This window comes from Lepidochelys olivacea, assembly GCF_965140295.1.
Source record: "Lepidochelys olivacea isolate rLepOli2 genome assembly, chromosome: 17".
In the NCBI taxonomy this organism is placed as follows: domain Eukaryota; kingdom Metazoa; phylum Chordata; order Testudines; family Cheloniidae; genus Lepidochelys; species Lepidochelys olivacea.
This window is the reverse complement of record NC_140427.1, coordinates 3,004,819-3,030,059: the sequence shown is the minus strand read 5'-3', so window position 1 is coordinate 3,030,059 and position 25,241 is coordinate 3,004,819. Positions and strand designations below refer to the sequence as shown.

Here is a 25,241-nt window from a genome sequence, read left to right as displayed (position 1 = left end):
GGGCGGTGCCACAGCGGGCAGACTGGGGAGGGTGCTCCTGAAGACCACCAGCCGGTCGCCCCACCGCTCTCAGCTGACATCCCCATTTGGCAGGGGGAGACTGACGCACAGAGGGGACAGGGCAGGGGACAGAGTCTGGAGCCCCAGCTTCTGCCCTGCCCCCAGCCAGCAAACACTCTCTGAACGCCATGGGGAGCGTCCCCTCTCATGTGGAGAGCTGCCAGCCCCCCCATTCCTCTGCATTGGCGGGCGGCACAGCCAGCTCCCACCGGGAGCATCGTTACAGCCGGGCCAGACAGGAAGGAAACAATTAGAGCCCGGGGAACCGCCCAGCACCCTAACCCAGCTTCCACACCAGCCGGGCCTCCCCTACTCCCGGCCCCTTCCGCCCCCAGAGCCGAGCACGCTTGCCAGCCAAGATCCAGCCGGGGCTGAGACGGCTTTGGAGCCAGCCCACCCGTTAGTCCACGGATAGCCCTGACCTGGCCAGATCTCCGCCCCTCAGTCTCAGGCATCGTGAGAGCCCCTGCTCGCCAGGGAGAGGGCGCCCAGCACACCTTCCATCTCAGCCTGACCCCAGGCATCCACCGGCCGGGCAGCCAGCAAGCGCCGATGGCCTCGGAGCCAGAATCCAACAGAACCGCGGTGCGCCAGACAGAGAAACAAACCCACCCACCGGATGTTCCCCGTCTGGTGGGAAGGGAAGGGAGCGGCTCTGCCAGCGACACAGCGCCCGCGGGGGAGTCCTAGCAGCACCAAGCAGATCGCAGCATGGCCTCTCCGTTTGACCATTCCCAGACGGGCAAGGGGAGGCCAGGCTCGTGCTGCTGCTGCTGCAGCCCTGAGAGCTGCTCTGGCACAGGCAGGCCAGCCCCAGGCCAGGGGGACACAGACTTTCCAGCCGCCCCGAGGCCCCCCTGCAGCCTTACCTGGACCTGCCCCTTGCCCATGATCTTATCCACAATCTCGTTGTTGTCCTTGTTGAGCTTGGTCTTGTCGTAGCACTTCTCGTAGCACAGGACGCGCAGCGACTGCGAACCTTCCAGCTCGATCTCGAACTCCTGGGGAGCGAGAGGGACAGCGCCTGAGCCAAGGAGCAGCCCTGAGACGCGCCCAGCAGGGGCCAGAGACAGCAGGGCTGGGCAATGGTGCCTGGGCCCATGTGTCTGACCGCACGGCGCTTTGGCCTCATGCGGCAGCGGCCGGGCTCTGGGGGGGCCGCGGCAGAGCTGGGGAGCCCAGAGCTGGCATAGCAGGAAGGGGAAGAACGGCCTGGGGGAGGAGAAGGAAGCCTGGGACTTGACTAGCAGGGGCATGGCTACGAGTCAGGATTGAGGGGCACCAGCGGAGCGGGGGGGTGCAGCCTAGGGCTGGAAGGGGAGTTGGGGGTGCTGTCCTTTCCCTGGCTCTAGCAGGATCCCCTCAGTCCCCTAGCAGCGAATTCACCTCATTCCACTGCGGCTCGGTCGTGTCCCGGAAAACCCTGGTCTTTGCTTTGCTGACAAAGTACCCGAAGGAGTCCACTTCCAGAGTGCAGTAGAGGTCTGGGAAAGAGGAGATGAGTCAGAGGGCTCCAGGGATTCATGCTCAGCTCACACGGGCCCTGGGCAGAGTCCCCAGTCCTTCCCCAGCCAGGGCCCAATAGGATTGGCACCACCAGGCTCCCAGGGCAGATGCCATCACGAACACAGGCAGCTCACCCTGTAGCAGGAGAGGCCTCTCCCCTTTCCAGTGGCCCTCTGCACCCCTGGGTGGGTACAGCTAGGCCCCAGGGCCAGGGCTAGGCCCCGCTCTCAGCCAGGACCCAGCAGCATGGAGCGGACACTCACTGGCAGACTGTTTGAATCCCTTGGCCGAGTGGACGATCACGTGCAGGAAGCCGTAGAGTCCCGGGGATTCGTCATCTGCGGCAGAGAGAAGCACAAGGGTACGTTAGGGCTCACAGCCCTGGCTGGCCTAGAATCTGGGCCTGTTGCTAGCCGGGCACTGGGGCTGCAGGGAGCCCTGGCCCCAGCCTTTCACCTCGGCAGTGGAGCTAGTGTCCTGGCTTGCGAGCCCGGCACCTAGCATCTCAGCCTTCACTCACCTCCCTAGCGCCCAGCCCATGCCCAGCCAGGTAGGCTGGAGCTGCAGGGGGCTGTGGGTCAGGAGTGGGGGCGGTGGGGACAGAGGGGAGCATACAGGCACGTTCACTGCCAGGATAATGCAAGGCATGCTACTCCCATCCCTGCAGTGAGCAGCACCCTGCTGGAGGGCTGCCCACTGCACCTGTCCCAGCCAGGATGCCCAGGCTTCAGTCACTGGGCACCTCCGGAACTGGCTTCCCAGCACCACCAGTTAAACCCACCCAGCAAGAGTCTGCAGGGCTCTCGCCCACCCAGCAAGACAGCTGCCCTGTGCCCAGATCTCTGCCACGGACACCAGCTGTGCCCCGTGCTCTCATGGGGGCCGGGGGGTAGGAGACCAGAGACTCTTACTGTGCAGCAGTGACCCCTGTGGCCATGTGAGGGGCAGGTCCACAGCCCCCATGGAGGGGGAGGGGGTTCCAGGTGGGGTGCAGCAATGGGTTCCCACAGAACGGCCAGCATGATTCCCACACCCCATCATGGGGGTACAGGCACACCATGCCAGCCTGAGCCCCCAGCAGGCAGGGCCCTCCCCTGCCAGACGGGCACGTGGTGCCATGGGGCTCTGAGCAGCTGCGTTTGCCCAGCGAGCCCGTCCCAAGCCAGGCCTGGTGCTGCTCTGCTCTCACAGCACCACCTAGTGGGCACAGACACTCCACAACCATCTGAGCCTCAGAACCACTGGGCAGGAGCCAACAGCCCTGGCATCAGAGCCCTGGGTGCTTTACAGACCCCGAGGAGGCAGAGACCGTTACCCCGAGGCCCAGCAGAGCCTGCCACAGAACCAGGAGTCCTGTCCCGCAGTGCACAACCCCCTCTGTAAGAGCCCCGCTGTTAGCCAGGACGCTGCACTTATCCCCCCCAACCTGACAGATCTTGGCTCAGAGCTGAGCCGACGCCAGCAGGCAGGAGCCCAGGCAGAGAGTGGGAGCATGGGCACCACCAGGGCTGGTGGCAGCTGGCCCCACGCGCCCTCCCGTTGGAGATTTACGGTGTGTGCTCTGGCACGCACCATGGGGGAGCCAGGGAGCAGGGCCCGGCAGGAGACACTCACCGTCCTTGTTGCTGGTGACAGGGATGTTGTGGACGGTGCGCAGCTTGAAGCAGGACCCCGTGAGCACCTGCAGCTCCACCGAGCTCAGCACGAAGGCCTGGAGGTCTGTGGGATCAGAAGGGGGTGGTAAGCAGCCGCGGCCAGGGGTGCCCGTGAGCTGCCGCTGGCCTCAGGGGGCTGTGTGCACCGCAGGACCTCCCAAGGGGCGGCCCAGAAAGGCCACCGGCACGGTGGGGCCCCACGCTGCTACAGGGCGGCGGCATGCCTGGACCCCTGGCAGGAATGGCTTTGCAGCAGCGAGCACACACCCCAAGGACGTCCCCAGAGAGCCCCGAGAGACAGGCTCCTCCCGCAGGGCCTCCAGCGGCACAGGGCCTCACCCTTCTTCTGCAGCTTCTGGATGGCCTCCCTCCACTCTGACCTCTCGTAGTCCGAGGAGAGCAGGAACAGGTAGCTCTGAAAGGGACAGGACAGCGTCAGGGCAGCTGAGCAAATCGAGGCCCCCGCAATGCCACAGGTACTGGGCACCCCCAGACCAGCCATGGCAGGGAGAGATCCCAGCCCGCACAGAGCAGCTCGGCCAGCCGGAGGGGAGCACAAGGGATGCTGCCCCGTGTGGTCAGCGTGCATCGCCCCACTCAGAGCCCCGGCCCCACACAGATACCCCACTCCTTCCGAGGGAGGGCAGTGCCTTTGAGGACGGCAGAGGAGCCCCACAGTGACCAGCTGAGGGAAGCAGAGTCCTGGCCAGGCCAGCTCTCCAGCCTCCTCGAGCCCCATCAGCAGCTCTCGATGAGCCCACAGCCGGTAGGCCCCTACCTTCCCGTTGCGGTTGTGGATGCGGAAGGGGATGGTGGGGGAGTTCAGGAGCAGCCAGAATTCGTTTTCAAACATCTTCTTCTTGAGGCGCTCGATGGCTCGGCTCTGCCCCTTGCCAGCTTTCTGAGGAGGGAAGAGCAAGAAGTGGGAGTCAGCCAGCACGTGGGATCCACAATCCATGCAGGAGTCCCTCTGCCTCCCCCAGCACCAGCCAGGCCAGGAGATGGGGCACAGACAGGGAGGTGCCGGGGGGCACAGCAGGCCCATGCCCTGCCCCAGGCTGGGTACTAGTTCTCAGCTTAGGGAGCTGGCCAGGGCCCAGCGGGGGGGGGGGACACCTTCCCCCTCCACCCCCCAAGCAGAAGTAAATACAAGAGCTCCCTCTCTGGGCACGGGCGCAGCCCCCCAGTACCGCATGCCAGCGAGCCCAACCCCCCCCCGGCTCACCTCCTTCTGCACCTCGCTCTTGATGGCTGAGATCTTCATCTTCATGTCCTCCAGCTCGTGGTCCGGGATGGTGTGCACCTGCGGGCAGGGCTCCGACTCCTCGGGGGCCGGGAACACCAGGTCGGCCAGCGGCACGTACCACTTGCAGTCATACTGCTGGTGCTTCCTGCAGCGACACGCCCGGGTTGAGCCCATGACCCCAGCGTGCCTTGCTGTGCACAGAACAGCCAGGCCAGGAGCCCCAGGCCAGGAGCCCCACAGCACCCAACACGCCCTTGCCCCTTGCAGGTCTACCTCCCGCCCAGGCATAGACTATCCCTCGGCCCAGCCCCAGGGCCCCTGCTCCAGGCAGCAGGGCATGTGGCACTGACCCCCGCAGCATGGGCCTCCCCAGCACTTGGGGGGTGCTGCCCCCTCCTCAGCCGTCTCCCCCCCGCCCAGGGTGGCACCCGCCTTACCCCACGGCGGTCTTCTTCAGTTTGGCGCAGAGGACGACGTCGGTGAAGAGGAAGACGTGGCGCAGCTTCCGCGAGCCCTCGGACAGCTCCACCAGGAAGCCATCCTTCACCAGCTGCCGCGTCTGGGAGAGAGCGGGGCCTGCCGTGAGGAGAGGCTGGAGGCCGGGACCCTCAGCCCGCGCACAGGCCAGATGGCACGTGGGGGCAGCCAGGCCTCCAAGCTCCCCAGAGGAGGCAGCCCTGCTATCAGCCACTCATGGCTAGTGTGTGTGAGCTACAAAACCCAGTTGGCCTGGGGACAGACGGCGCCCCAAGGAGGGGCCCTGTGGGGCTGGCTGGGCTCAGACCAGAGAGAAGAGCAGCACCAGACCCTGGACCTGGGCTGCAGCTGGAGGGTCTCTTCCCAAGAGCCAGCTAAGAGCCCAGTGTTTCCCCAGCAGGGCAGGGATAAAGGGCAGCCCAGACACAGAGAGGTCAGGCTGAAGCCAGCCCCATTGCTGCAGTGGGGAGGGCCCACACAAGACATGAAGGGCCCCAACAGCCACGGCTAGGCTGGGCCAGCTCATGGATCATACCATCAGCTGGTGAACCCTCCCACCCCACCCACTCCACCGCCTTAATGGGACCTAGAGAGGTTCCTGTACCACGCCTGGTGGGGGGGAAGCCTTGCAAAAGCCTCCCAGCCTCCCCTCTCCCAGTAATCAGAGATGCCAGCTGGGTTCCTGTTTGGCAACTGCTTGGTCCCTCAAGCCACGGCCCCAGAGGGCGGCCCTGCCCACGGACTGGGCCCCTGCCCAGCGTACCATGGTGCATGAGGGGGCTTGCTGGAAGACAACCCCAGCTCGGCCCTCCCACCATGGGTCCCAGTCACCTGGCAATCCGGTTCAGGCACGGACCGGACCAGCCCCCACCACAGACTGCATGCAGGGCTCTCGCCCCAGAACCCAGGTCCTTCACAGAGCACGTGCCCCAACACACCACTAAGGTCTGGGGCCAGCCAGCTGAGCTAGCAGGCCCCAGGGCAACACTCCCGACCTGGCTCGGTGGGGGGGGCCAGGCACATCTCCCTACTTCTCCATGGGCCAGACTGTCTCCTGCAGCCAGCCTTCATTCCAGTGGCTGGGCAGAAGTGGCTTTGCTGCTAACACACCAGGAGAGTCGGAGGCAGCTCACCCCAGCAGCCCTGCCTCACCTCTCCCTTCGGTGTGGTGACTGCTGTCCTCCGCGGGTCAATGTCCTCATTGATACTGGACAGGAAGTTCTGGGAGATGCGGAGGGCATCCTGCAGCAGCGGGTAGTCGGGGTGGTCAGCTGGCGTGTGTTTGAGAAGGTCCTGGAACGGAGCGGGTGCTCGTGAGCAAGCCAAGGCAGAACCAGCGAGCCCCCCGCCGTGGGGGTGGACAGACTGCGGCGGGTTAGCTGCTAGGGCAGCACTGGGCCCCCAACCAAGCTCCGCTCCAAGTCAGAGCCCACTGTCTAGAGACCCAGCAGCATTAGGAGCTTGGAGCAAGGCCTGCCATCCTGGCCACGAGGGGTTAGTCTGCCATAGCTTCCTGCTCCCTCCCCTGCAGGACTAACCCTCCAGGTGCAAAGACCACCCACCTCGGAGCAGGTTGTTCCTGGACAGTGTCCCCAGCAGGGACGGAGGGAAGGAAAGGGATCCCCAGGGTGCCGTGCCCCAGCACGCTCCGGGGGTGGTGGTGGGGAACAGCAGCACAGGCTGCTGATCCAAGCAGTGGGTCCAGACACAGGGGAGCCTGGCACATCCTGTGCCAGACAGACGAAGGAAGCAGAGGAAGCAGGACGTGAGCACAGCCTGGCACAGGTGCCCCCCTGAGAGCTGGGGCAGTGCCAAGTGGGGCCTTGGAATGTGTTCCCCTGGCATGGCCCCCATGCTAGGACTCTGGTGGGTGGGGCTGGCAGGAAGTGGCGGTGGCCGTGCGTGGGCAGGGGGTGTCCCCAGGGGCAAGCCGGAGCCATACTCACGTGCAGTACCAAGGTGCTCCGCGTCACACGGTCGATGGGCTTGTACAGCAGCGCTGTGGGGGAGAGGCGCCAGCATCAGAAAGGGGCTGCCCCAGCTCAGCCCCATCCCAGCCCCTCGCTAGGCAGCTGAGCAAGGCAGCTCCCCCCACATCCACACATGGGGTCTCCAACCATCAGCAGTTCCAAGCCCCTGGCCTGGCCAGGCCAGCACTTCACAGCCCACCCCAGTCACTTGCTCAGATGGCCACGTGTGTCCGCACAGAGCGAGCCATTGGCTGCAGCAAACCTGGGGGCATCCAGATGGGTTCACACCTGGCCGTGCGAGTCTCTGCATGGGTCCCAGGGGCTGGGCCACGCCCTGTGCCCGGGACAGTTTCGATTCCCTGGCAGGCTGGAATTCCTAGTGCCACCGGCTGGGAATGTGGTGCGGGGGCCAGGATCTGGGAAGACACCCGAATCAGACTCAGCTCAGCCCAGGGCCGTGAGTTTCCCTGCACACTGACCCACCAGCGCACCTCAGTGCTGACCCCGCAGCCCCTGCTGTGTCGCTCCACCCCGCGCCAGGGGGCTGCAGCAAGGGACAGGGAGGGTACCCAGCACTGGCTTCGCCTGTATTACCAGGGAACGCCACCACCAGGGCTAGGCATTGTGAGCCCAGCCTGCTTCCTGTTCTCGCTTCTCCCCCATCAGTTTCCCCTTTTTCAGTCTGCTTCGCTCTCCACACGCAGACCTTGTCCCAGCTGAACCCTGCCGCCCCCGAACCGACAGAGCCATGCCAGCCACGTCCCGAGCACGGAGCCAGCCTTGGACGTGGGGTCCGGCTGCGAAACTCGGCCAGGGGAACCTTGGCCTTTTACAACAGTCCTGTTCTCCCTGGAGCTGACAAACCGCCCTGGGCACTCTGTGGCCCCCCAATCCACGCCACCTCCAGGAGGTCCAGGTCCTTTCGGTTACCACACCGGCCCTGGAGCTCCCCCGCCAGCGGCTCTGGTTCCCTCTCTCCGAGACCCACCAGACTTGGGGGGAAAACTGACTGACCCGGCAGAGTTCCCACAGTTACCAGCAGCATGCTGGCTCGTGGGACCCCACATGTTTCCAGACACAACGGGATGGTGCAGGCAGCTGCTACCCCTGACTTATGGGGAGGCTCAAGCCGGACCCGACTCCAAAGGGGAAGGTGGGGAACTGCCCCTGCAACCTGCACACCCCTTTGGGGCTCAGCATTCATTGGAGATGAAGAGCTTGATCTTCCCCACACTGTGTGAGGGCCCAGGAGGGCTCCAAACCCTTGTGCCTTTCACTCTTAGCAGAAGGAATGTGCGCACGCGACTCCCACAAACCCCTCCCATCCCCTTCCCAGCCCAGCCTGGCAGGTGACTTGCATGACTCCCTAGTCTATTTATACCCTGAGCAGATGTAACTGCATTCTCCCTTCCCTTCAAACCACTTTTCCTGGCCCAAAGCCTGTGAGAACACACTTGGAGCTGCCCGAGGAGAAGGAAACCTGCTCCCCTTTCCTGAAGCACTAGGACTCAGGCATCCGACCAGCCGGTGGGGTAGCCGGGGGGGGGGACGCTCAGGTCTGGGCCAGCACACGGCTGCTCTCGGCCCTGGGACAAGGACTCCACGTCGGGTAAGCGTGATGAGGTGCTGGCCCCTCCCAGGCAGCTGTGCCCCCACCTCTGCAACAGCAGGAAGCCAGAGCAGGTGTGTGTGTGGGGGGTATCGTGCACACACCCAGCAAGGCACCCCCCCACCCCAAATATACCCCCTCCCCCCACTGGCTGGGGGAAACAAGGGCCAAGAGCTAGGGGCAAGTGGCTCATCTCCCCTGGACTCTCTACATGCCGAGTGGCACATTAAAGCCCCCGCTGGCCCAGCCACTCCCCTCCCAGCCTCCCACAGTCAGCGGCAAGAATGGACCCATCTGTTGTCACTTGCTGCTCCAGCCCCTCCATTGGCGGTGATCTGGGAGGGGTGTGTACGGTGTCCACCACCCAAAGGAAAGAGCGCCAGGCCCAGCAGGAGCCAGATCCTAACCAGGAGCAGGACAGGTACCACGCCCCCCTGCAGTCAGAGCACCCACTGCCAGCCCCGCTCGGCACTAGCCCCACGTGAAGGTCAGACGTTCACGGCTCACATGCCAGCTGGGACAGCCCAAGCCAAGCCAATGAGACCTGCCCAGCCTGGCACAGACCCACCCCGCTGTGCGAGGGTGCCATGGGACCCTCCCCAACTCCTTCCCTCCACCTCGCCAGCCCCTCGGGCTCAGTGATGATTTCACATGCCTGACAGAGGGTGTCTGGCTTCTCCCCGACACCCCCAGAAGCTCATCCTCCCCTGGCTGCTGCCGCTCCCAGGAACAAGGCTGCACATGCCCTGGCAGAGCACAATCAACGTGGCCCTTCACCGCCCGGAACAAAGAAACTACCAACTTCAGACTGCAGAGCACGGCGCCAGGGGGAGAAACCCCCCAGCTCAGACCTCCAGGCCCAGCAGCACCGCTCCCAGGGGCAGCACACACTGGGAACAGCCCCGGCCGGGCTGCCCATCTGTCCAATTTGGCCCCGCGGAAGCTGGGCTAAATTCCCCCTAGGAGTCGCGGCGCCCCCAGAGGCCCTGCCCCACACCCCGACTCACCGTAGGTGCAGTTACAGCAGAGCCGGACAATGAGGAGGATCTCCATGGCAGCCCCGTCTCCGCACGGCCATTGTGGCCGGCTCCCTGCCTCCCCTTGGCAGCTCAGCCCGGCTGCAACACGGCATCAGCACCTCGGCGGAGCGGGAGGAGGGGGCGGGGGGCTGCCAGACGTTGCTAGCATCCTAACGAGGGGAGCATCAGCGCCACGCACGGGCACACAAAGGGCTTTCCACTCACACGCGGGAGCTGATCAATAATGCATGCGCTCGGGGCCGCAGACAAAGGCGGAGAGCCCCCTCCCCACCCGCGCATGCACGCTGTACCTTCCATGGTGACTGAAGTGTGGCTCTCCTTGGAGTCCTTGGGGCCCTTCACTTTCAGCTCCTGCCCACAGGAGAGAGGCTCGTTAGGAGGCTTGGAGCGGCAGCCTGGGGACTCACGGGGCCAGGGTTCTGGGTAGGTGCCCGGTCCAGCTGGCTCGGCAGGGGGCTCTGTTGTGTCCCAGAGCAAACCACCTCAGACTCAGGCACACACAGGCCAGAAGTGCCCCTAGGGCTGCTCCTGCTCCAGCCCTATGCTGTGGATGCTACAACAGAGCCAGATCCCCCAGGTGGTAGCCAGCCCTGGCCCAGGTCATCTGGGCCCCCAGAGCTACTGCAGCTCCAGGAAAGGCCCAGGCAGAGGGGCTCGTTCTCTGCAGAAGGGGAAAAGCAGGAGCAGGGCTGCTCCCCACCCTACATGGGGGTCCTGCTGCACCCCAAGTACACACACGATGCACCCCAGGGCGAGACAGCAAATGCCAGAGGACATGATGAAAGGCTGCTCCAGAATGCACTGCAGCAGCCCGGTCCCCGTGGCCTGCCCTGTGCAGGAGGAGTTTGGGGTTCAAATCCAGTTCCACACTGGTAATCACAACTCCTAGCCAGGAAGCCTGGAGCTATCTGCCAAGACCCGAGTCCCACAGCCTGGACACAGTAGGGAATATCCCTGCACCCTGCCCAGCCTCTGGGAGCACAGGGAGCCGGGTCTCGGCAGCTGAGACAGCGCCAGGGGCTGCCATTCGCGCATGGCACCAAGAAAGCACCACGTCCGCCAGCAAGTGCCACATGGGAACAGGCAGGGAGCTCACGTGACTGAGCCAGGCTTGGGGTACAGGGGGCCAGGTCTGCAAGAACCAAATGGGTTTGAGAGACACGTCTCAGTGAAGCCTGGCAATGGGAAAGGCCGTTGCCCGTGGGCTCCCACCGCTCTACTCCCAGCCGGAGTGCACCTGCATTGGGAACAGACATTGGAGCCAGCCCTGCTCAGCCCAGCCCAGCCCCGTTACTATGCCCCGAGAGTGCCCAGACGTCACCATAGAATCATAGAATATCAGGGTTCGAAGGGACCCCAGAAGGTCATCTAGTCCAACCCCCTGCTCAAAGCAGGACCAAATCCCCAGTTAAATCATCCCAGCCAGGGCTTTGTCAAGCCTGACCTTAAAAACCTCTAAGGAAGGAGATTCCACCACCACCCTAGGTAACGCATTCCAGTGTTTCACCACCCTCCTAGTGAAAAAGTTTTTCCTAATATCCAATCTAAACCTCCCCCACTGCAACTTGAGACCATTACTCCTCGTTCTGTCATCTGCTACCATTGAGAACAGTCTAGAGCCATCCTCTTTGGAACCCCCTTTCAGGTAGTTGAAAGCAGCTATCAAATCCCCCCTCATTCTTCTCTTCTGCAGGCTAAACAATCCCAGCTCCCTCAGCCTCTCCTCATAACTCATGTGTTCCAGTCCCCTAATCATTTTTGTTGCCCTTCGCTGGACTCTCTCCAATTTATCCACATCCTTCTTGAAGTGTGGGGCCCAAAACTGGACACAGTACTCCAGATGAGGCCTCACCAATGTCGAATAGAGGGGAACGATCACGTCCCTCGATCTGCTCGCTATGCCCCTACTTATACATCCCAAAATGCCATTGGCCATGGGGGCCATGGAGCCCACCTGGGACACAGGCTGGCATTGGCCCAGGGATGCCGCTCTCCAGGGACACCTGCCTGAATGCCTGCAGGTTGTTGCTATAGCAGTGGGTGCTGCATGCCACTGAGCCAGTCAGTTCTCGGCACGCATGGGCCAGTGAGCTCCCCAACTCCCCATATCCCAGCCAGAGGGCAAAGGAGGGGCTCCAACCTGACCCCCACTGAGCTCTCTGGACAGAGCCTGCAGGTAGGGGTGACCAGACAGCAAGTGTGAAAAAAAAAAAAAAAAATCAGGACAGAGGTTGAAGGGTAATAGGCATCTATATAAGGCAGACAAAGCCCCAAATTTTGGATCTGGTCACCCTACCTGCAGGGCACATGCTCCACGCTCGCCACCTTGCTGTGTTCACACCAGACCACGGAGCCCAGGCACCAGTGCAGCGGGATCAGCAGTGGGAGCCGCACCCCTGGGCCCGGGTCGCCCCCCACGCCAGCCAGCCAAGAGGGGAGAGCAGGCTGGGTCCTGCCCTGGGATCCATTCGGTGCCTCGCGAGCCCTGTGCCATGCCACCACCCAGCAAGCGCGGCTGGGCTCAGGGCCAGAGGCTTCCAGCAAACACCCCCCCTCCGCCCCGCCGGGGCAGCTGCCAGAGGGGCCCGCCCTGCTCACCTCGGAGATCTTCTGGAACTGGTTGTTGCTCTGGCTGCATTTCTCCGCCGTCTCCAGCGCGACCTTGTAGTTATCCACGAAGGCTTTATACACGCCGAGTTGGCTGGCCTGGGGGCGAGCGGAGGAGGGGGATTACCCACAAGACCTGGCAGGACACGCCTGGGATGGGGGCCCTCTCCTTTGAACTTTGTCTTCCGCAGTTTCCATAGCAACCTGAGCGGGGGGGCGCTCCCCCGGAGCCGGCCCCTCTCACATGCCTGCCCAGCTGGGGCGGGGGAGCAGGCGAGTTCCTCCTGGGCGGGGAGAAGGGGCACACGGCCAGGGGTGCTCCCTTCTGGGGAAGCGCCTGCCCCAGCAACTCTGCCCGGGCCCCCCCCCCGAAGTGCTGCCCACCCCGGAGTCAGGGGCTCTAACAGGACCCCAGGTGCAGCCTGACGGCTGGGGTGGGCCGCAGCAGCAGGCTCCATGTGTGCCAGCTACCCCTCCCTAGGCAGCCGAGCTCGGTGCAGCCTCCTCTCCCCAGCCTGGCTGCTTTGGGGAGGTCACTGACCCCAGGAGGAGCCTGCAGGAGACGCTTATGCCCATCAGCCCCTGCGGTGGGCACAGGGAGCTGGGAGAAGGTGCCCAGGCCGTGCTGGGCGAGAGCAGATTGCCGGGGGCCAGGAACCAGCCTCCCCGGCACAGGGACGTTCTCCCAGCCCCACCCCACAGCAGCGGGTACAGGGGGCTCCCCACAGGGCAGGGAGCCGAGGGCGCAGGTAGAAGGAAGCTTCCCCAGCACAGCCACTAACCAACCAACCCCCGGCACACCAGCCCGCCAAGCTCCCCTGAGAGCAGGCGCTTGCTGCTGCATGAGCCTACGAAGCAAACAGGGAACCTGGAGCAATCTGCTTCCCAGGAGTGTCTGCACGGCCCTCCCCCTGTGCCAGGGCCTGGCAGCCCTCACCTAGCTAGCAGCAGCCACTCAGAGCAGATTAAGGCTTCCCAGGCCCCAGCTCCTGGAGCCAGGCCTCGCAGCAAGCACAGAGAGATCAGTTCCTGGCCCTTTGCAGTCAGGAAGTAAGGTGGGACCCGTGAGCCCCACGTAACTGGCACAGCGATATCTGCCCGAGTCTGCTGAGACCTTGTGCCACCAGCTCTGAAGAGGGAAGCGCGCCCCCGCTGCCAGCGTAACCGGCATAGCCATGCTGTTAACGCCCAACTCCGCCGTCCCGGGCCCCCACCTGCTCCTGCCCAAGGCGCCGTGGGACAGGAGAGAATCGCCCACTCTGCCCCCGGGGAGCCAAGGGGGCCTGTTGTTCTCTGGGCATGGGCTCTGTGCAGTGCCAAGCCGGGGGTGGAGCCACAGGGAGCCTGGATTGCCATAACCCAGCCCTGCTCATCTCCAAGCTCCGGGGCTTTGCCTGTCTCTGGGGTGCTGGAAGGAGACAGACCAGAGAGAAACGGTCCCAAGCCCTCAGCCCCGCAGGCTCCATCAGCCTCACTCAGGGGGGCTGCTGCTGAGCACACCCAGGGTGCGAGCCCGCGTGGGATCGGAGCAGCGACTGCAGCCTGCGCATGGCCCAACTTGGTGTGAGCTGTCGCAACAGCCACCCGGCTCCGTGGGGCCCAGACCCCTATCCAGAGGGGTTTGCAGCCACCTGCTGCTGCTCCAGAGACTCTCAAAGCCTGGTCCCTGTTCTTCCAAACTGCCCTGGGACAGCCCAGCCAGAGCCCACAGCCCCACTCGGCTCCCCGGCACCAGGGAGCAGGAGGGGAGCCTGCAGATTGTGTGGGACCTGCAGCCCCCTGCAGTCCCAGCCCTGGTCTCCCCAGGAGCCACCCCCGGCCATTCCAACCCAGGACTGCCCCACACAGAGCTCTGCCACTCCCCCTCCAGCCTAGGCTTGCACCTGGGAAGAACACCTTGGACTCAGCTCAATCCCTCCCTTCTCCTGGCAGCGAGCAGGCGAGGAGCCAGAAGACAAGCCCTGCCCCCACCCCAGGGCCAACGCCCCAGATCCCAGCCATGCCCAGCCACCTGCAGGGGAGCAGAGCTTACCAGCTTCTGGAAGAGGTGCCCCAGGGCGACCTTGCTCTCCCACTGCTGCACCTTGGGGCAGAGGCTGTCGTAAAACTCCTTGTGGATCTCGTAGATGTCCTGGATCTTATAGAAGATGGTCTCGATCTGCTGGATGGTGAGGACAGGCTGGGAGGTGGTGGCCGTGGCCTTCAGGGGCTTCATAGGCTGCGGCGAGCAGGGGAAGCCAGCATTAGAGCAGGAACCTGCCACAGAGACAGGCCAGGCTCGGTGCCTGCCAAGGGGTCGGAGCAGAGCCAGACAGGAGCTTGAGGGCCCCCTGACTGGCATGACATGGGACAGCCGAGAGCCACCCTTCTCAGGCCAGGCCAGGGGGGCAGCCCCTGAGAACTACAGGTCCCACCATGTAGTGCAGCCTGCTCCAGCCAGGGTGTTGCATCCCAGGAGGCCACCCCCTGTGGGTCCTAGGCCCATGGGAAACAAGGGGTCAATGTTCAGTTCTGGCACTTGCCTGCAAGTTTGGGTCAAGCTAGGTGAGGAGAGTTTGCCAGGGTCGAGCCCCATGTTGCCCTGGGATGGGGGAAGAGCCACTCAGTGTGTGATCTCAGAGCAGGAAACTCCTCAAGCTGGAACAGCCAGCGAGGCTGCAGGTCGGGAGTGAGGGGCACAGGCAGAGTCGGTGGGGGAGCCCAAGGCTGGGCTAGCGGGGGGGGTGGGTGGGTCAGGATCCAGCCATCCCTCCTCTCACAGATCTGCAGAAGCCCTTTCTAGCCAAGGCTGGCGTGGACCCAGCTGGGAGCAGGAGAAGGGGGCTCCAGGCCCCGCGGTGTGGGGACGCTGCCCGCGCCATGCCGTGTGGGGGCTGCAGACGGCAGTTTCGGTTTGCGTGTCCGCACAGACTTCCCCATTGTGCTGGGAAGGGGAAGGCGGGACCCTGACAGCCCTGCCTATTGCGCAACCCAAGGGCAGCGGGCTCACAGGGGAAGGACCGGGTGCCAGGGCAGCGCCACCAGGAGGTGCAGGAGGGCCCAGGAAAGGGACAGCCAGGCCAGGCACAGGGTGCGATGTGGAGAGACGTCTGGCCCCAGCGTACGTCAGCCCTCGCTCCGCAGGTGGCAGTGGGGAACGGGCACCTATGGGTCAGCCCCCATCCCACAGATGCAGGAGTTACATGCCTGGCCAGGCATCCCAGCCCCTGGGCAGGGGGCGGGCAGGACGCGTTTGCATTAGCAGCTCTGACCCCAGCAGCCAGGAGGGGACAGAGACCTGCACCCACCCCAGCCTCAGAGGGACTCGTCCTTCTCCACCCGAACTGCTGCTACTCAGGTCCCCCACCCCCGAGGTAGTGGCACCCTCAGCCGCCCACCCTGCTTCCCACGAGGGGCGGAGAGGCTGCCCGGGCTGGCTCCCATTGCGAGTGGGGCTTACGTTAGAGACGCACCCCGCAGCAGGGATGCTCCCTGTTCTGAAGGGAGCTGGGGCAGGTCTCCAGCCAGCCGAACGCCCGCTTCCCATAGGGGGCGCTGGAGCCCCACTGCCCAGATTCCCGCCTGCAGAACCTGATGCAGCAGGGGAGAGACCCCGGGAGGGCATAGCCTCGCACCCGGAAGCGCAGGGCTCAGTACCGGGGGCTAGCCCTGGCAGAGGGGACCGGCGCCTGCTGGGCCGTACTCACCAGCAGCAGCGCCTCCAGCTGGTTGATGTAGATCTCCTCGCTGGCCAGGAAGCCCGAGAGCACCAACTTCCGCATCTCCAGCCCCTTCCCGGCATCCCGCTCGCCCTGCATGACAACAAGGGACGTCAGGGTCTAGGTGCTGCAAGAGGAACCCCCAGGATCCGCTCCCAGGGGAGGGGCTCTCCGCAGGGAGGGAGGCTGGCGTGGCCAGGGAGATGCATGGCAGAGCCTGGTGCCAGGGGAGCAACATCAGCCTTGGGCGCGGTGGGAAGCCCAGGGCAGAGCTGGCTTTGCTGTCCTCCCTCCTCCTCAGTTGGCAGGATCCCAGCTCCGTTGCTGGGGCTCCTGCGGTCTCAGATATTGGCCCTCCCTCCAGGGCGAGGCCCACAGCCGCCAGGTACGTTATGTTCATTGCAGGGACTGGGCCAGCTGCCAACCGAACCCCGCCTCCCTTGGCCCTGTACCAGCGCCACCCTTTCCCTGGCTCCCCCCGCTCACACCCAGGCCGGCACTCCAGCAGGGATCCCATCCTCGGGCCAGGTCGCAGTCCTATCCGTCTCCCCTCTGACACTCGCCCTGCGCACGGCCCACTGTCCGAGGGGTGGGAGTGCCTCAGTACAGGAGCTGGGCTACCCCAGGGCAGCTTCTGGTGGCCAGCCTCCTGGCTTCAGCAGCCCCATGTGCCCCCAGGCCCTGGGGACAACAGCAGCCCAGGAACCTAACGCTCCACCCAAGCCAGTGCCCTCTGCCCCGCTCTACGGCCTCCTCAACCAGGCTCCAGCTCCCCCCAGGGCTCTGAGCCCGGGCAGCGCACTCCCCCATGGGTCCAAGGGGGCAAGCAGCCATGGCAGCAGCACCAGCCAGCCCCCTCAGCCCCAGAGCCAAGGGCCCCTGGCTACGCAGAGCCAGGCTGGGCAAGGGATTTCTCAGGGGCTGGGCGCAGTTCAGCATGAAGCCAGGGTCGCTCCCAGTGCCAGTGGCTCCCAGTGCCACTTTCCAGAGCTAAGACCCTGTGCGGGAAGATCTGAAGAGCCTCCCCCTGGCTCACGGGTGCTAACCCAGGTGTCCGGGCCAAACGCAGGGTGGGCAGTGGGACCAGTCTGGCCTGGATTGGCGGCGCATGCGTGGCCACATGCAAAGCAGAAGTGGCTGCATCTCAGCCCCGCCTTGTAGTCAACAGCTCCCTACCCCGCACGCCCCATGCTTGGAGATCCTCAGGGCCCCTGGCTCTTTACAGAGGGGGCTGCAGCCCATAGCCCAGCCCCAGCATGAGGCAGGGCTGCTGCAGGGGCCGCTCTGGAGGGTTTGCAACACTGGCGATTTCCGGGGCTCAGCTGGTGAGGACTCAGCGACCCCCCTCCCGGCTGGATCCAGCATTCGGCACCAAGGCAGACCCTTCCCAGGAGGTGCCTGGGAGCCCCTGGCCATGCAGCCTCCCCCACGAGGCCACAGACCCCCTCACATCAGTCAGTGCCCTGCAGGCAGAGGAGCCCATGAAGCTGGCCCACCTCAACACCCTGAGCCTGGACGGACGGCTGCACGCCCAGCCCGGCAAGGACTGGGGCCCAACCCTGCCCTGGGTGGGCACCAGCGGCTGCTGTTGTGACATGGGACGTGGCTAGCACCACTGGAAGCCATGGGCAGGAAGTACTAACCTTCCTGGAGCTGGCCCAGGGCCACCATCCCCCCCCTCCCCCCAGTCCTGAAGCCGTCTCCCCGGCCATGGGGGAGGGAGTTCCCCTGTTCTGTGAGGTGGGGGCTGCGAGCCTCACTGCCCTGCTGGTAAGGAGGAAGCTCCATTTGCTGATAGCCAGATACTCCTCCCCCACCACACAGCACCCTCTGCTCCCTCTGGCCAGGGGGGACCCAGCACCTGGTGGGGGGAAAATCAGGCCCCAGTGGACGGGCCTGGATCACTTCCAGGCACCTCTTCTAGGCCTGTCTCCCAGCAGGCCGATCCCCATTGCCCCCGACTGTGCCCAGTGCCCTCAGCCCCTCCCCAGACAAGCCCTGGGCCTTTAAGGCAGGAGCCGGGTGAGGCCAGAACCGTTTCTTGTGGGTTTTTAGCCACTGACTAGTCACAGGCTGGTCCTGCTTCTCTGGGGCAGCCCCAGCCCTGCTGCCCATGCCAGGGCAGAGCAGGCGAGCACCAGCCTCGGCTCTGGGCTCCAGCACAGGCCCTGCCCCACGAAGCCTGTCTGGGAAGCCCGGCCGGGGCACTACCTCCCACAGGCCGTAGCACTGGGCCCTGCCATCCTCTCGGGGGCACAGGAGGAGTGGAACGGCGAGCGGGGGCTGCCCCTGCTGCATAGGTAGGTCCAGGGCCTGCAAGTCCCAGAGCCCCCGGCTGTCCCCTGTGAGCCCCCAGCCCTGAGACCAGCAGTTCTGGCTCTGCTTTACTGAGGGCAGCAGCCAGCACCTGGGGACATGCCCAAGGCCACACAGCACATCCGTGGCAGAGCCAGGGGCTCGGAGCAGGAGCTGGCCCAGTGCCTCTCCAGAGCAGGCAGCAAGAGGCCTGTGTGGCTGAGTGGAGACACTGCTACCCGGGTACGCAGAGACCCCCAGCTCCTCAGCCAGTGCATGGCCCCAGCCCCCCGGTGCACAGAGGCCAAGGCTGTAGCCCCAGGGCCCTGCAGAGCCAGCAGCCCCTTTGCCCCGTCCAACGCGTCCTGCCAAGGGGAAGGGCTGCTGGGTCCACTGGCACCAGGGCTTGGCTGGGCTCGTACTGCAGGGCAGCCCTGTAGCCAGGGACGGAATCTGTCCCCCTCCCCCAGTCATCGGAGCCCTAATCACCACCCTCTGAGGGAAGCCAGGACAAGCACTGGTGTCACCAGGCCAGGCTCCCTGCCCTGCCCCCCAGCCTCGGCCCCAGGTACACCTCACTGCTCTGCCCAGCTTGCTCCCCCCTCCCCCCGGCAGGAGACATGGCCCTGTTAGAGGAGGGCACTTCGCTGCCTGTCCCTCCAACCTACATCCCAGTGACTGGGGCAGCCCCCCCGGGTTAGGGCTCAATGCCACAGAGCCCAGCACCCACCACAGAGGTGCCAGGAGCCCCCAGCTCTGCCCACAGGCGCAGTGACACAAGCTGACACCCCCCCCAGCCCAGCCCCCCTCTCCTCCCCAGGCGGATGTGTGCCCACCTTCTTGGAGGCCAGGAAGGTACACCCCGGGCCTGGGCTGGTGGGGGTGCCTGGCTCCGAATCTTCTTCATCCTCCAGGATTTTGTCCAGATACCCTATGGCCTCCTCTTCCTCCTCCATGGCCCGCAGAGTGGCAGGAGGCCAGAGGGCACAGCCCACAGCTCCAGACAGGCCTACGCCAGCAGGCCAGCTGGGCCCGATTCAGCCCTGTGAGCTGGCCGCAGCCTGCTGCTCAAAGGAGCCATTACGGGAGTCCTGCCTGCGCCAGCCAGGGCAGCTTGGCCCCAGGCTTCCCAGAGCGGAGAGGAAACCACGTTCCAGGCAGCCCTGAGCCTGCACAAGGCTGCGGAAACGCCAGGGCTGTCAGCACAGGGCGAGGGGCCAGCCCGGCACAGGCTGCTCCGGCTTGCTTAACCCCTTCCCGGCCCCTGCCGTCTGCGCTCCTCCAGCCAGCCCCGCCTAGCAATGCACAGGAAATGAACGTCTTGCCTCAGGAGGGGGGGGAGGGGGGGGGCGCTCCCTGGCGTGTGGCCAGCGCCGCGCGCAGGAGCATTTGGGGAACCAGCTTCTCCCCGCTGACCTGCCACAGCCACAACGGGACAAGCGAGCAGCGTCCAGGCGGGGAAGTCAGGCTCCAAGCACTCTGCTCACACAATTCCTCAGGGCCAGCCTCGAGCCACACACAGCCCAGGCTAAGGGGCGATGGACAGTCACACCCCAGCATTGGCCGCTGCCTGGCGAGGGCCCCTGCCCCGGAGCCCACAGCACCGTCCCCGCCCAGGGGCTCTCTCCTCCACCCCCACTCCTGGGCACAGTCTTGGCAGAGCTCCCTGGTCCCGCTGCATGGCACCTCTGCAGTGCCCCTAGCTGGTCACCTGGCTCTGCACTGAGCCCCAAGAGCAGCGGCTGCCTCCCGGCACAAGGGAGTCCGGGAGGGAATTCCAGGGCCTGGCAGCGGGGATCGTACAGGATGGGACGGGGCTGGGAGAGGGTCACCCAGAGACCTCCCCCTAGAGGGGATCAGGCCTCGTATGCAGCCTGGAGGCAAGTGCTGGGCAGGATGGGATTGGGTAGCCGGGTAAATTTACAGCAGAGCTCTGGCCCAGAACATGCCTGGCCAGCCCTCACAGCCAGGGAAGGAGCCTTGCAAACCCAGCCCTGGTACCCCTCCATTCCTTCCAGCAGGGTGTTGACTCTGGACCCCAATGATGTGATCAGTGTGGAACGGCTCAGCCACCAGCCAAGCTGATGCAGCCCTGCGCCCCTGCTGGATGTTGTGGCAGATCCTGGGATGGGGAGCAAGGAGTTCAGCCGCTGAGGCCTGAGCCCTCTGCCCCTGCCCAACAGGAAGAAAGAGACACAGCTGCCTCCTGGATACCAAATCCACCTCTTGTGCCTTCCTGAGCGCTCGAATGTCAACCAGCCCCCGCCCAGGGCTGAAACTGGCAGCGCGAGGATCATGCTGGCTGGGGGCAGTGAATGTAGACTATAGACTTTCTACCCACTATAAGGTGGGTAGAAAGCTGGCTAGATTGTCGGGCTCAACAGGTAGGGATCAATGGCTCCATGTCTAGTTGGCAGCTGGTATCAAGTGGAGTACCCCAAGGGTCGGTCCTGGGGCCAGTTTTGTTCAATATCTTCATAAATGATCTGGAGGATGGTGTGGCTTGCACTCTCAGCAAATTTGCGGATGATACTAAACTGGGAGGAGTGGTAGATACGCTGGAGGGGAGGGATAGGATACAGAAGGACCTAGACAAATTGGAGGATTGGGCCAAAAGAAATCTGATGAGGTTCAATAAGGATAAGTGCAAGGTCCTGCACTTAGGACGGAAGAACCCAATGCACAGCTACAGACTAGGGACCGAATGGCTAGGCAGCAGTTCTGCGGAAAAGGACCTAGGGGTTACAGTGGACGAGAAGCTGGATATGAGTCAGCAGTGTGCCCTTGTTGCCAAGAAGGCCAATGGCATTTTGGGATGTATAAGTAGGGGCATAGCGAGCAGATCGAGGGACGTGATCGTTCCCCTCTATTCGACATTGGTGAGGCCTCATCTGGAGTACTGTGTCCAATTTTGGGCCCCACACTTCAAGAAGTATGTGGATAAATTGGAGAGAGTCCAGCGAAGGGCAACAAAAATGATTAGGGGACTGGAACACATGAGTTACGAGGAGAGGCTGAGGGAGCTGGGATTGTTTAGCCTGCAGAAGAAAAGAATGAGGGGGGATTTGATAGCTGCTTTCAAGTACCTGAGAGGTGGTTCCAAAGAGGATGGCTCTAGACTGTTCTCAATGGTAGCAGATGACAGAACGAGGAGTAATGGTCTCAAGTTGCAGTGGGGGAGGTTTAGATTGGATATTAGGAAAAACTTTTTCACTAAGAGGGTGGTGAAACACTGGAATGTGTTACCTAGGGAAGTGGTAGAATCTCCTTCCTTAGAGGTTTTTAAGGTCAGGCTTGACAAAGCCCTGGCTGGGATGATTTAACTGGGAATTGGTCCTGCTTCGAGCAGGGGGTTGGACTAGATGACCTTCTGGGGTCCCTTCCAACCCTGATATTCTATGATTCTATGAATGTAACACCAGTGCCAGGGACTCCTGATTGAAAAGACTGGACGGGGGCAGTCTCCCGCATGGCCTGGGCGCACCGGGCCTCAGCTGGCCGCCGGGAACAGATGAGGGGGAGCAGGATGGGGCTGGTCAAGGAGTGGAGCAGTGGCTGGAGGCTCCCAGGGCCCTGCAAGCTAAGGACGCAGGGAAGGAGCTTCACTGTTGGAATAGCTGCCTCCACCTGCCCCCAACTCCAGGGAAAGGGGAAGCTGAGGTTGACCTGCTTTGCATGTGCCAGCCTTATTGTCTTCCTCCACCGCTTCCTGCAGCTGCCAGGACCCCAGTGCCGGGGTAGGGACCAACCAGGAGGCACTGGGGGTTTCCAGAGCCCGTGCCCGCCCATGTCCTTGACGTGGGTAAGAGCCAGGACCACGCTTCAGCCCTAGGGAGCAGAGGTGCCCCAGGACAGACCCCTGTGCACAGAGTTCAGAGAGGGCCAGGGGTGGGGGGGGAGTCAGTGAGGGGATGGTCTGATGTGGGGGATTCTCACCCAGAACCACAGCCCCCCACCTTTCCCGGTGCAGCAGCCCAGCCCACGCCTCACATGCCCGGTGAGAGGAGGCGGCCCCAGGGCGGGAGGCTATGGCCCAGCAGCAATGCCTGCCTGCTCCCCATGCCGCTCCAGCGCGGGAAACAGCCACGCGCTCAGGACAGGGCCCAGGGGCCTGTTCACAGCCCCCTCCACAGCGCTGGCTGCAAGTCCCCAGCCCCCCTGGAAACCCCTTTCAGCCCCAAATTGCAGCCCCGCATCCAGAGCGCCACCAGCCCAAGGGCTCTCAGCTGAGCCCCATGGACAGGGGCCCTCGGGTCCCCCTTCTGCAGCTGCCAGCACTCACTTGAGCTGAGCCCACGTGGGAAGAGGAGAAGCTGAGCACAAGCCAGCTGCCTCTCATTGGCAGATCCCAGCCAGCAGGCAGGCCCCGATTCTGACGCTGGGGAGGCAGCTGCGAAGGGTTAAAGCCACCAGCCGCTGCGTCCAAAGGGCACTCGGCTTAGCCTGGAACTGCCCGGCCACAGATAATGGGATTGAAGGCAGAGCCAATGCTGGAGCCCCAGCATCTCCAAATCCCATTAGCTCCGGGACGGCTGAGGAGGGAGTGCGTGGCAGAGACTCCAGCCCTGGCTGGGCTCTCCCTTGCAGCAGCTGGGGAGGGGCAGACCCTGCTGGATGCCCCTGGGGTAGGAGGGGCCAGCAGCATAGCTGCCAGGAGAGCAGGGCACCCGTGGGAGCATCTCTCCAGTGCATGTGCACCCTACAGGCTAGGGCTCTGTGGGCACCCATGGCACCATATGCTGGACACAGGAAGATGCCAGGGCACTGCCATGCAGCATGCCCCTGCCCTTACCCCCAACCCCTTGGGGCCAGCCACAGGATCAGGGCCGGAGCATGCACCCCTTGTGCAGCAGCCATGCCAGGCAGGCAGCAGCTCTGCCCAGGGGCTGGGCCAGGGACCCTTCCCTTGGCTGTAACCAGGCACAAGCTCCCAGGGTGGCCATCCAGTGTGGGGGCAGGGCACCCTTGGGAGAGGGAACAGCCTGAGGCTTTGTCCTGAGACACCCAGGCCCAGCAGCTAGATAGCTGCCCCCAGTCAGGCCCGGCACAGCACAAGCCAGCTCCTGTACCCAGCCACGCCCAGGCTCTGCAGCGCTCAAGCTGCTGCCCCCCCCCCCCCAAACAGCCAGCTCCTGATGCTATTGGGCAGTGCCAGCAGATCGAAGAGACTGCCCCTGCCCACACATGTCCAGCTGCCTGCTTCCTGCATTCACTGGCTATGGCGGTGCTACCCAGGCCTGCCCACCCCGGCTTGCTAGCCACAGCCCCCAGGGCGGTCCCCCTCCAGGACTTTCCTCACAGGGCACTGGCGTCAGTCCATAAGCCGCGTGGGGAAGGAAGAGGACGAAGGCACCATGCCCATCTACGGGCAGTAACGCAGGGCAATGCCGGGGGTCCTGCCGAGGGGCAGCCCCGGGGGGGGGGGGAGAAGAGATGATCCAGGCCCAGAGCGACACCACATTCCCCCCATACTAGGAAAGTGGATGCACTCACACTTTGGAGACATCATTAACCAGCCACAGGTCCCTGCTCACTGATGCCACCTGGCGGGGGAAGGCCGAGCTCGGAGATCCACAGCTGGCATCAAGACCCCAGGCAGGCAGGGGCTGGGTTGGATTCAATCCAGCTCATTCCTGCTGCCCCTTGGCACATGCTGCCATCTGCCTTTCCCTTCTTCTGCAGCTGGGCAGTTTGGGGCCTGTTGCCTGCCCAGGGGCTCCCCCATCTTTCTAGGTCCTCCACCCAGCTTGGCATCTCAGCCCCACCAGGCCGGGGGGGTGGGAGGAAGCCACGTGTTCGCATTCACTCCTGTTCCTTCAGGGATTAGACCGTAACCCTTTCAATGAGGCAGAACCCACCCTTTCCTGGCACTGCCTTGCCCTGAACAAGGAGTCCCAGAGTTGGTACACAGGCCTCTCTGGCCACATGCACCTCACATCACGGCCACGAGAAACTGTTACCCTCAGCCTAGCATGGCCTGAGGAACAAGCCCCATGCTCCAAGGCACAAGGGGCCCCACTGCTGCAAGGTCAGGAAGGCTTTCCTCTCACCCCCTCAGCTCATGCTAAAGCGTCAGGCATTTGCCCTCCAACCCACCCAGAAACCTGCCACCGAGAAGGTGCTGGGTTGGTGCGTATCAGAACCAAGGGAGCTGGGAAAGCAGGCTGCATGGCTTGTTCGCCAGGAGCCCCCAGAAATGCTTGGGGAGATACACGTCACGCCCCTGAGCCTTCCAGACACTGGCGCTGCCCAGAGCATGGCAAGAGCCCCCCCCCCCAGCCAACCCTTCCCATTTCTCGGGGGTTCCCATTCCCAGAGAGGGGTTTCCTAATACTCTGACCAGGGAGGGCTCTCTTTAAAAAGGTTCCGCCCCAAAGACACTTGCTTGAAAATTACCAGAAGCCTTCAACTGGCCCAGTCCCTCCCTCCGTCACTAGATGGCGTGCACAGCCCATCAGAGGGGCCGGCTGTGCCCAGTCAGCGAGCTGCAGGCTGCAGCACAGAGCCGGGAAGAGGCACCAGGGTCCTGCCCAAGCAGCTCCAGCCACAGCAGCAGAAGCCCCCCACCCCTACTCCACTGGCTCCCACGCCAGGCCCTGACATCGCACTTCAGGGGTCAGGAAAGGAGGGCACGGGGCCACTACCCTGCACCCCTGCCCTGTACCCCCAGCATGCCCAGCCAATAGGCGTAACTGCCCCCCCCCACCTCCCCAGCGGCTGGGCCTCTGAGTCACTATCCACTGAGGCAAGATGGGGGGCAGAGAGGGGTTCCCACTCCACCCCACCCCCTGCTGGCCCCAGGAGCTGTTCCATAGCTCTGCAGAGAATCCCAGAGCGCCACTGAATAGCACTGAAATGTAGCTGGTTCTGGGGTGGAGAGCAGAAGCTGGGTGCCCTGTACCAGGCACAGGCTGGAGGAGAGAGGATGATGGGCCAGAGACCCCCACACCCCTCCCCTCTTAGGGGCAGGGCCCATGCAGAGCAGCCAGGCCCCTGGGCAGGACGCTGCAGTGCACAGTCAGCAAGGGGGAGGGCTGCCAGGCTGTTGACAGCCCTAGGAGCTCTGCAGCAGCTCCTC

At 64.0% G+C, this 25,241-nt stretch overlaps 1 protein-coding gene across 4 annotated transcripts in view; it reads right to left on the bottom strand.

The window, feature by feature from the left end:
* LOC311532621 (active breakpoint cluster region-related protein) overlaps positions 1-25,241 on the bottom strand; it is a 66,595-nt gene that overhangs the window by 27,765 nt on the left and 13,589 nt on the right. For 2 of the 4 annotated variants that reach the window (XM_084651215.1, XM_084651214.1), the window contains 14 exons: positions 15,857-15,961; positions 14,203-14,388; positions 12,162-12,269; positions 9,854-9,914; positions 6,891-6,943; positions 6,097-6,237; positions 4,905-5,026; positions 4,447-4,612; positions 4,000-4,122; positions 3,561-3,636; positions 3,181-3,285; positions 1,830-1,904; positions 1,447-1,544; positions 930-1,061 (listed from right to left, as the gene is read on the bottom strand). In XM_084651215.1, the coding sequence (XP_084507341.1) occupies positions 930-1,061; positions 1,447-1,544; positions 1,830-1,904; positions 3,181-3,285; positions 3,561-3,636; positions 4,000-4,122; positions 4,447-4,612; positions 4,905-5,026; positions 6,097-6,237; positions 6,891-6,943; positions 9,854-9,914; positions 12,162-12,269; positions 14,203-14,388; positions 15,857-15,961 (1,551 nt within the window). Of the gene's footprint in view, positions 1-929; positions 1,062-1,446; positions 1,545-1,829; positions 1,905-3,180; positions 3,286-3,560; positions 3,637-3,999; positions 4,123-4,446; positions 4,613-4,904; positions 5,027-6,096; positions 6,238-6,890; positions 6,944-9,530; positions 9,791-9,853; positions 9,915-12,161; positions 12,270-14,202; positions 14,389-15,856; positions 15,962-18,999; positions 19,416-25,241 lie in introns of those variants that run through there. The other 2 variants (XM_084651216.1, XM_084651217.1) reach the window with 2 other exon arrangements.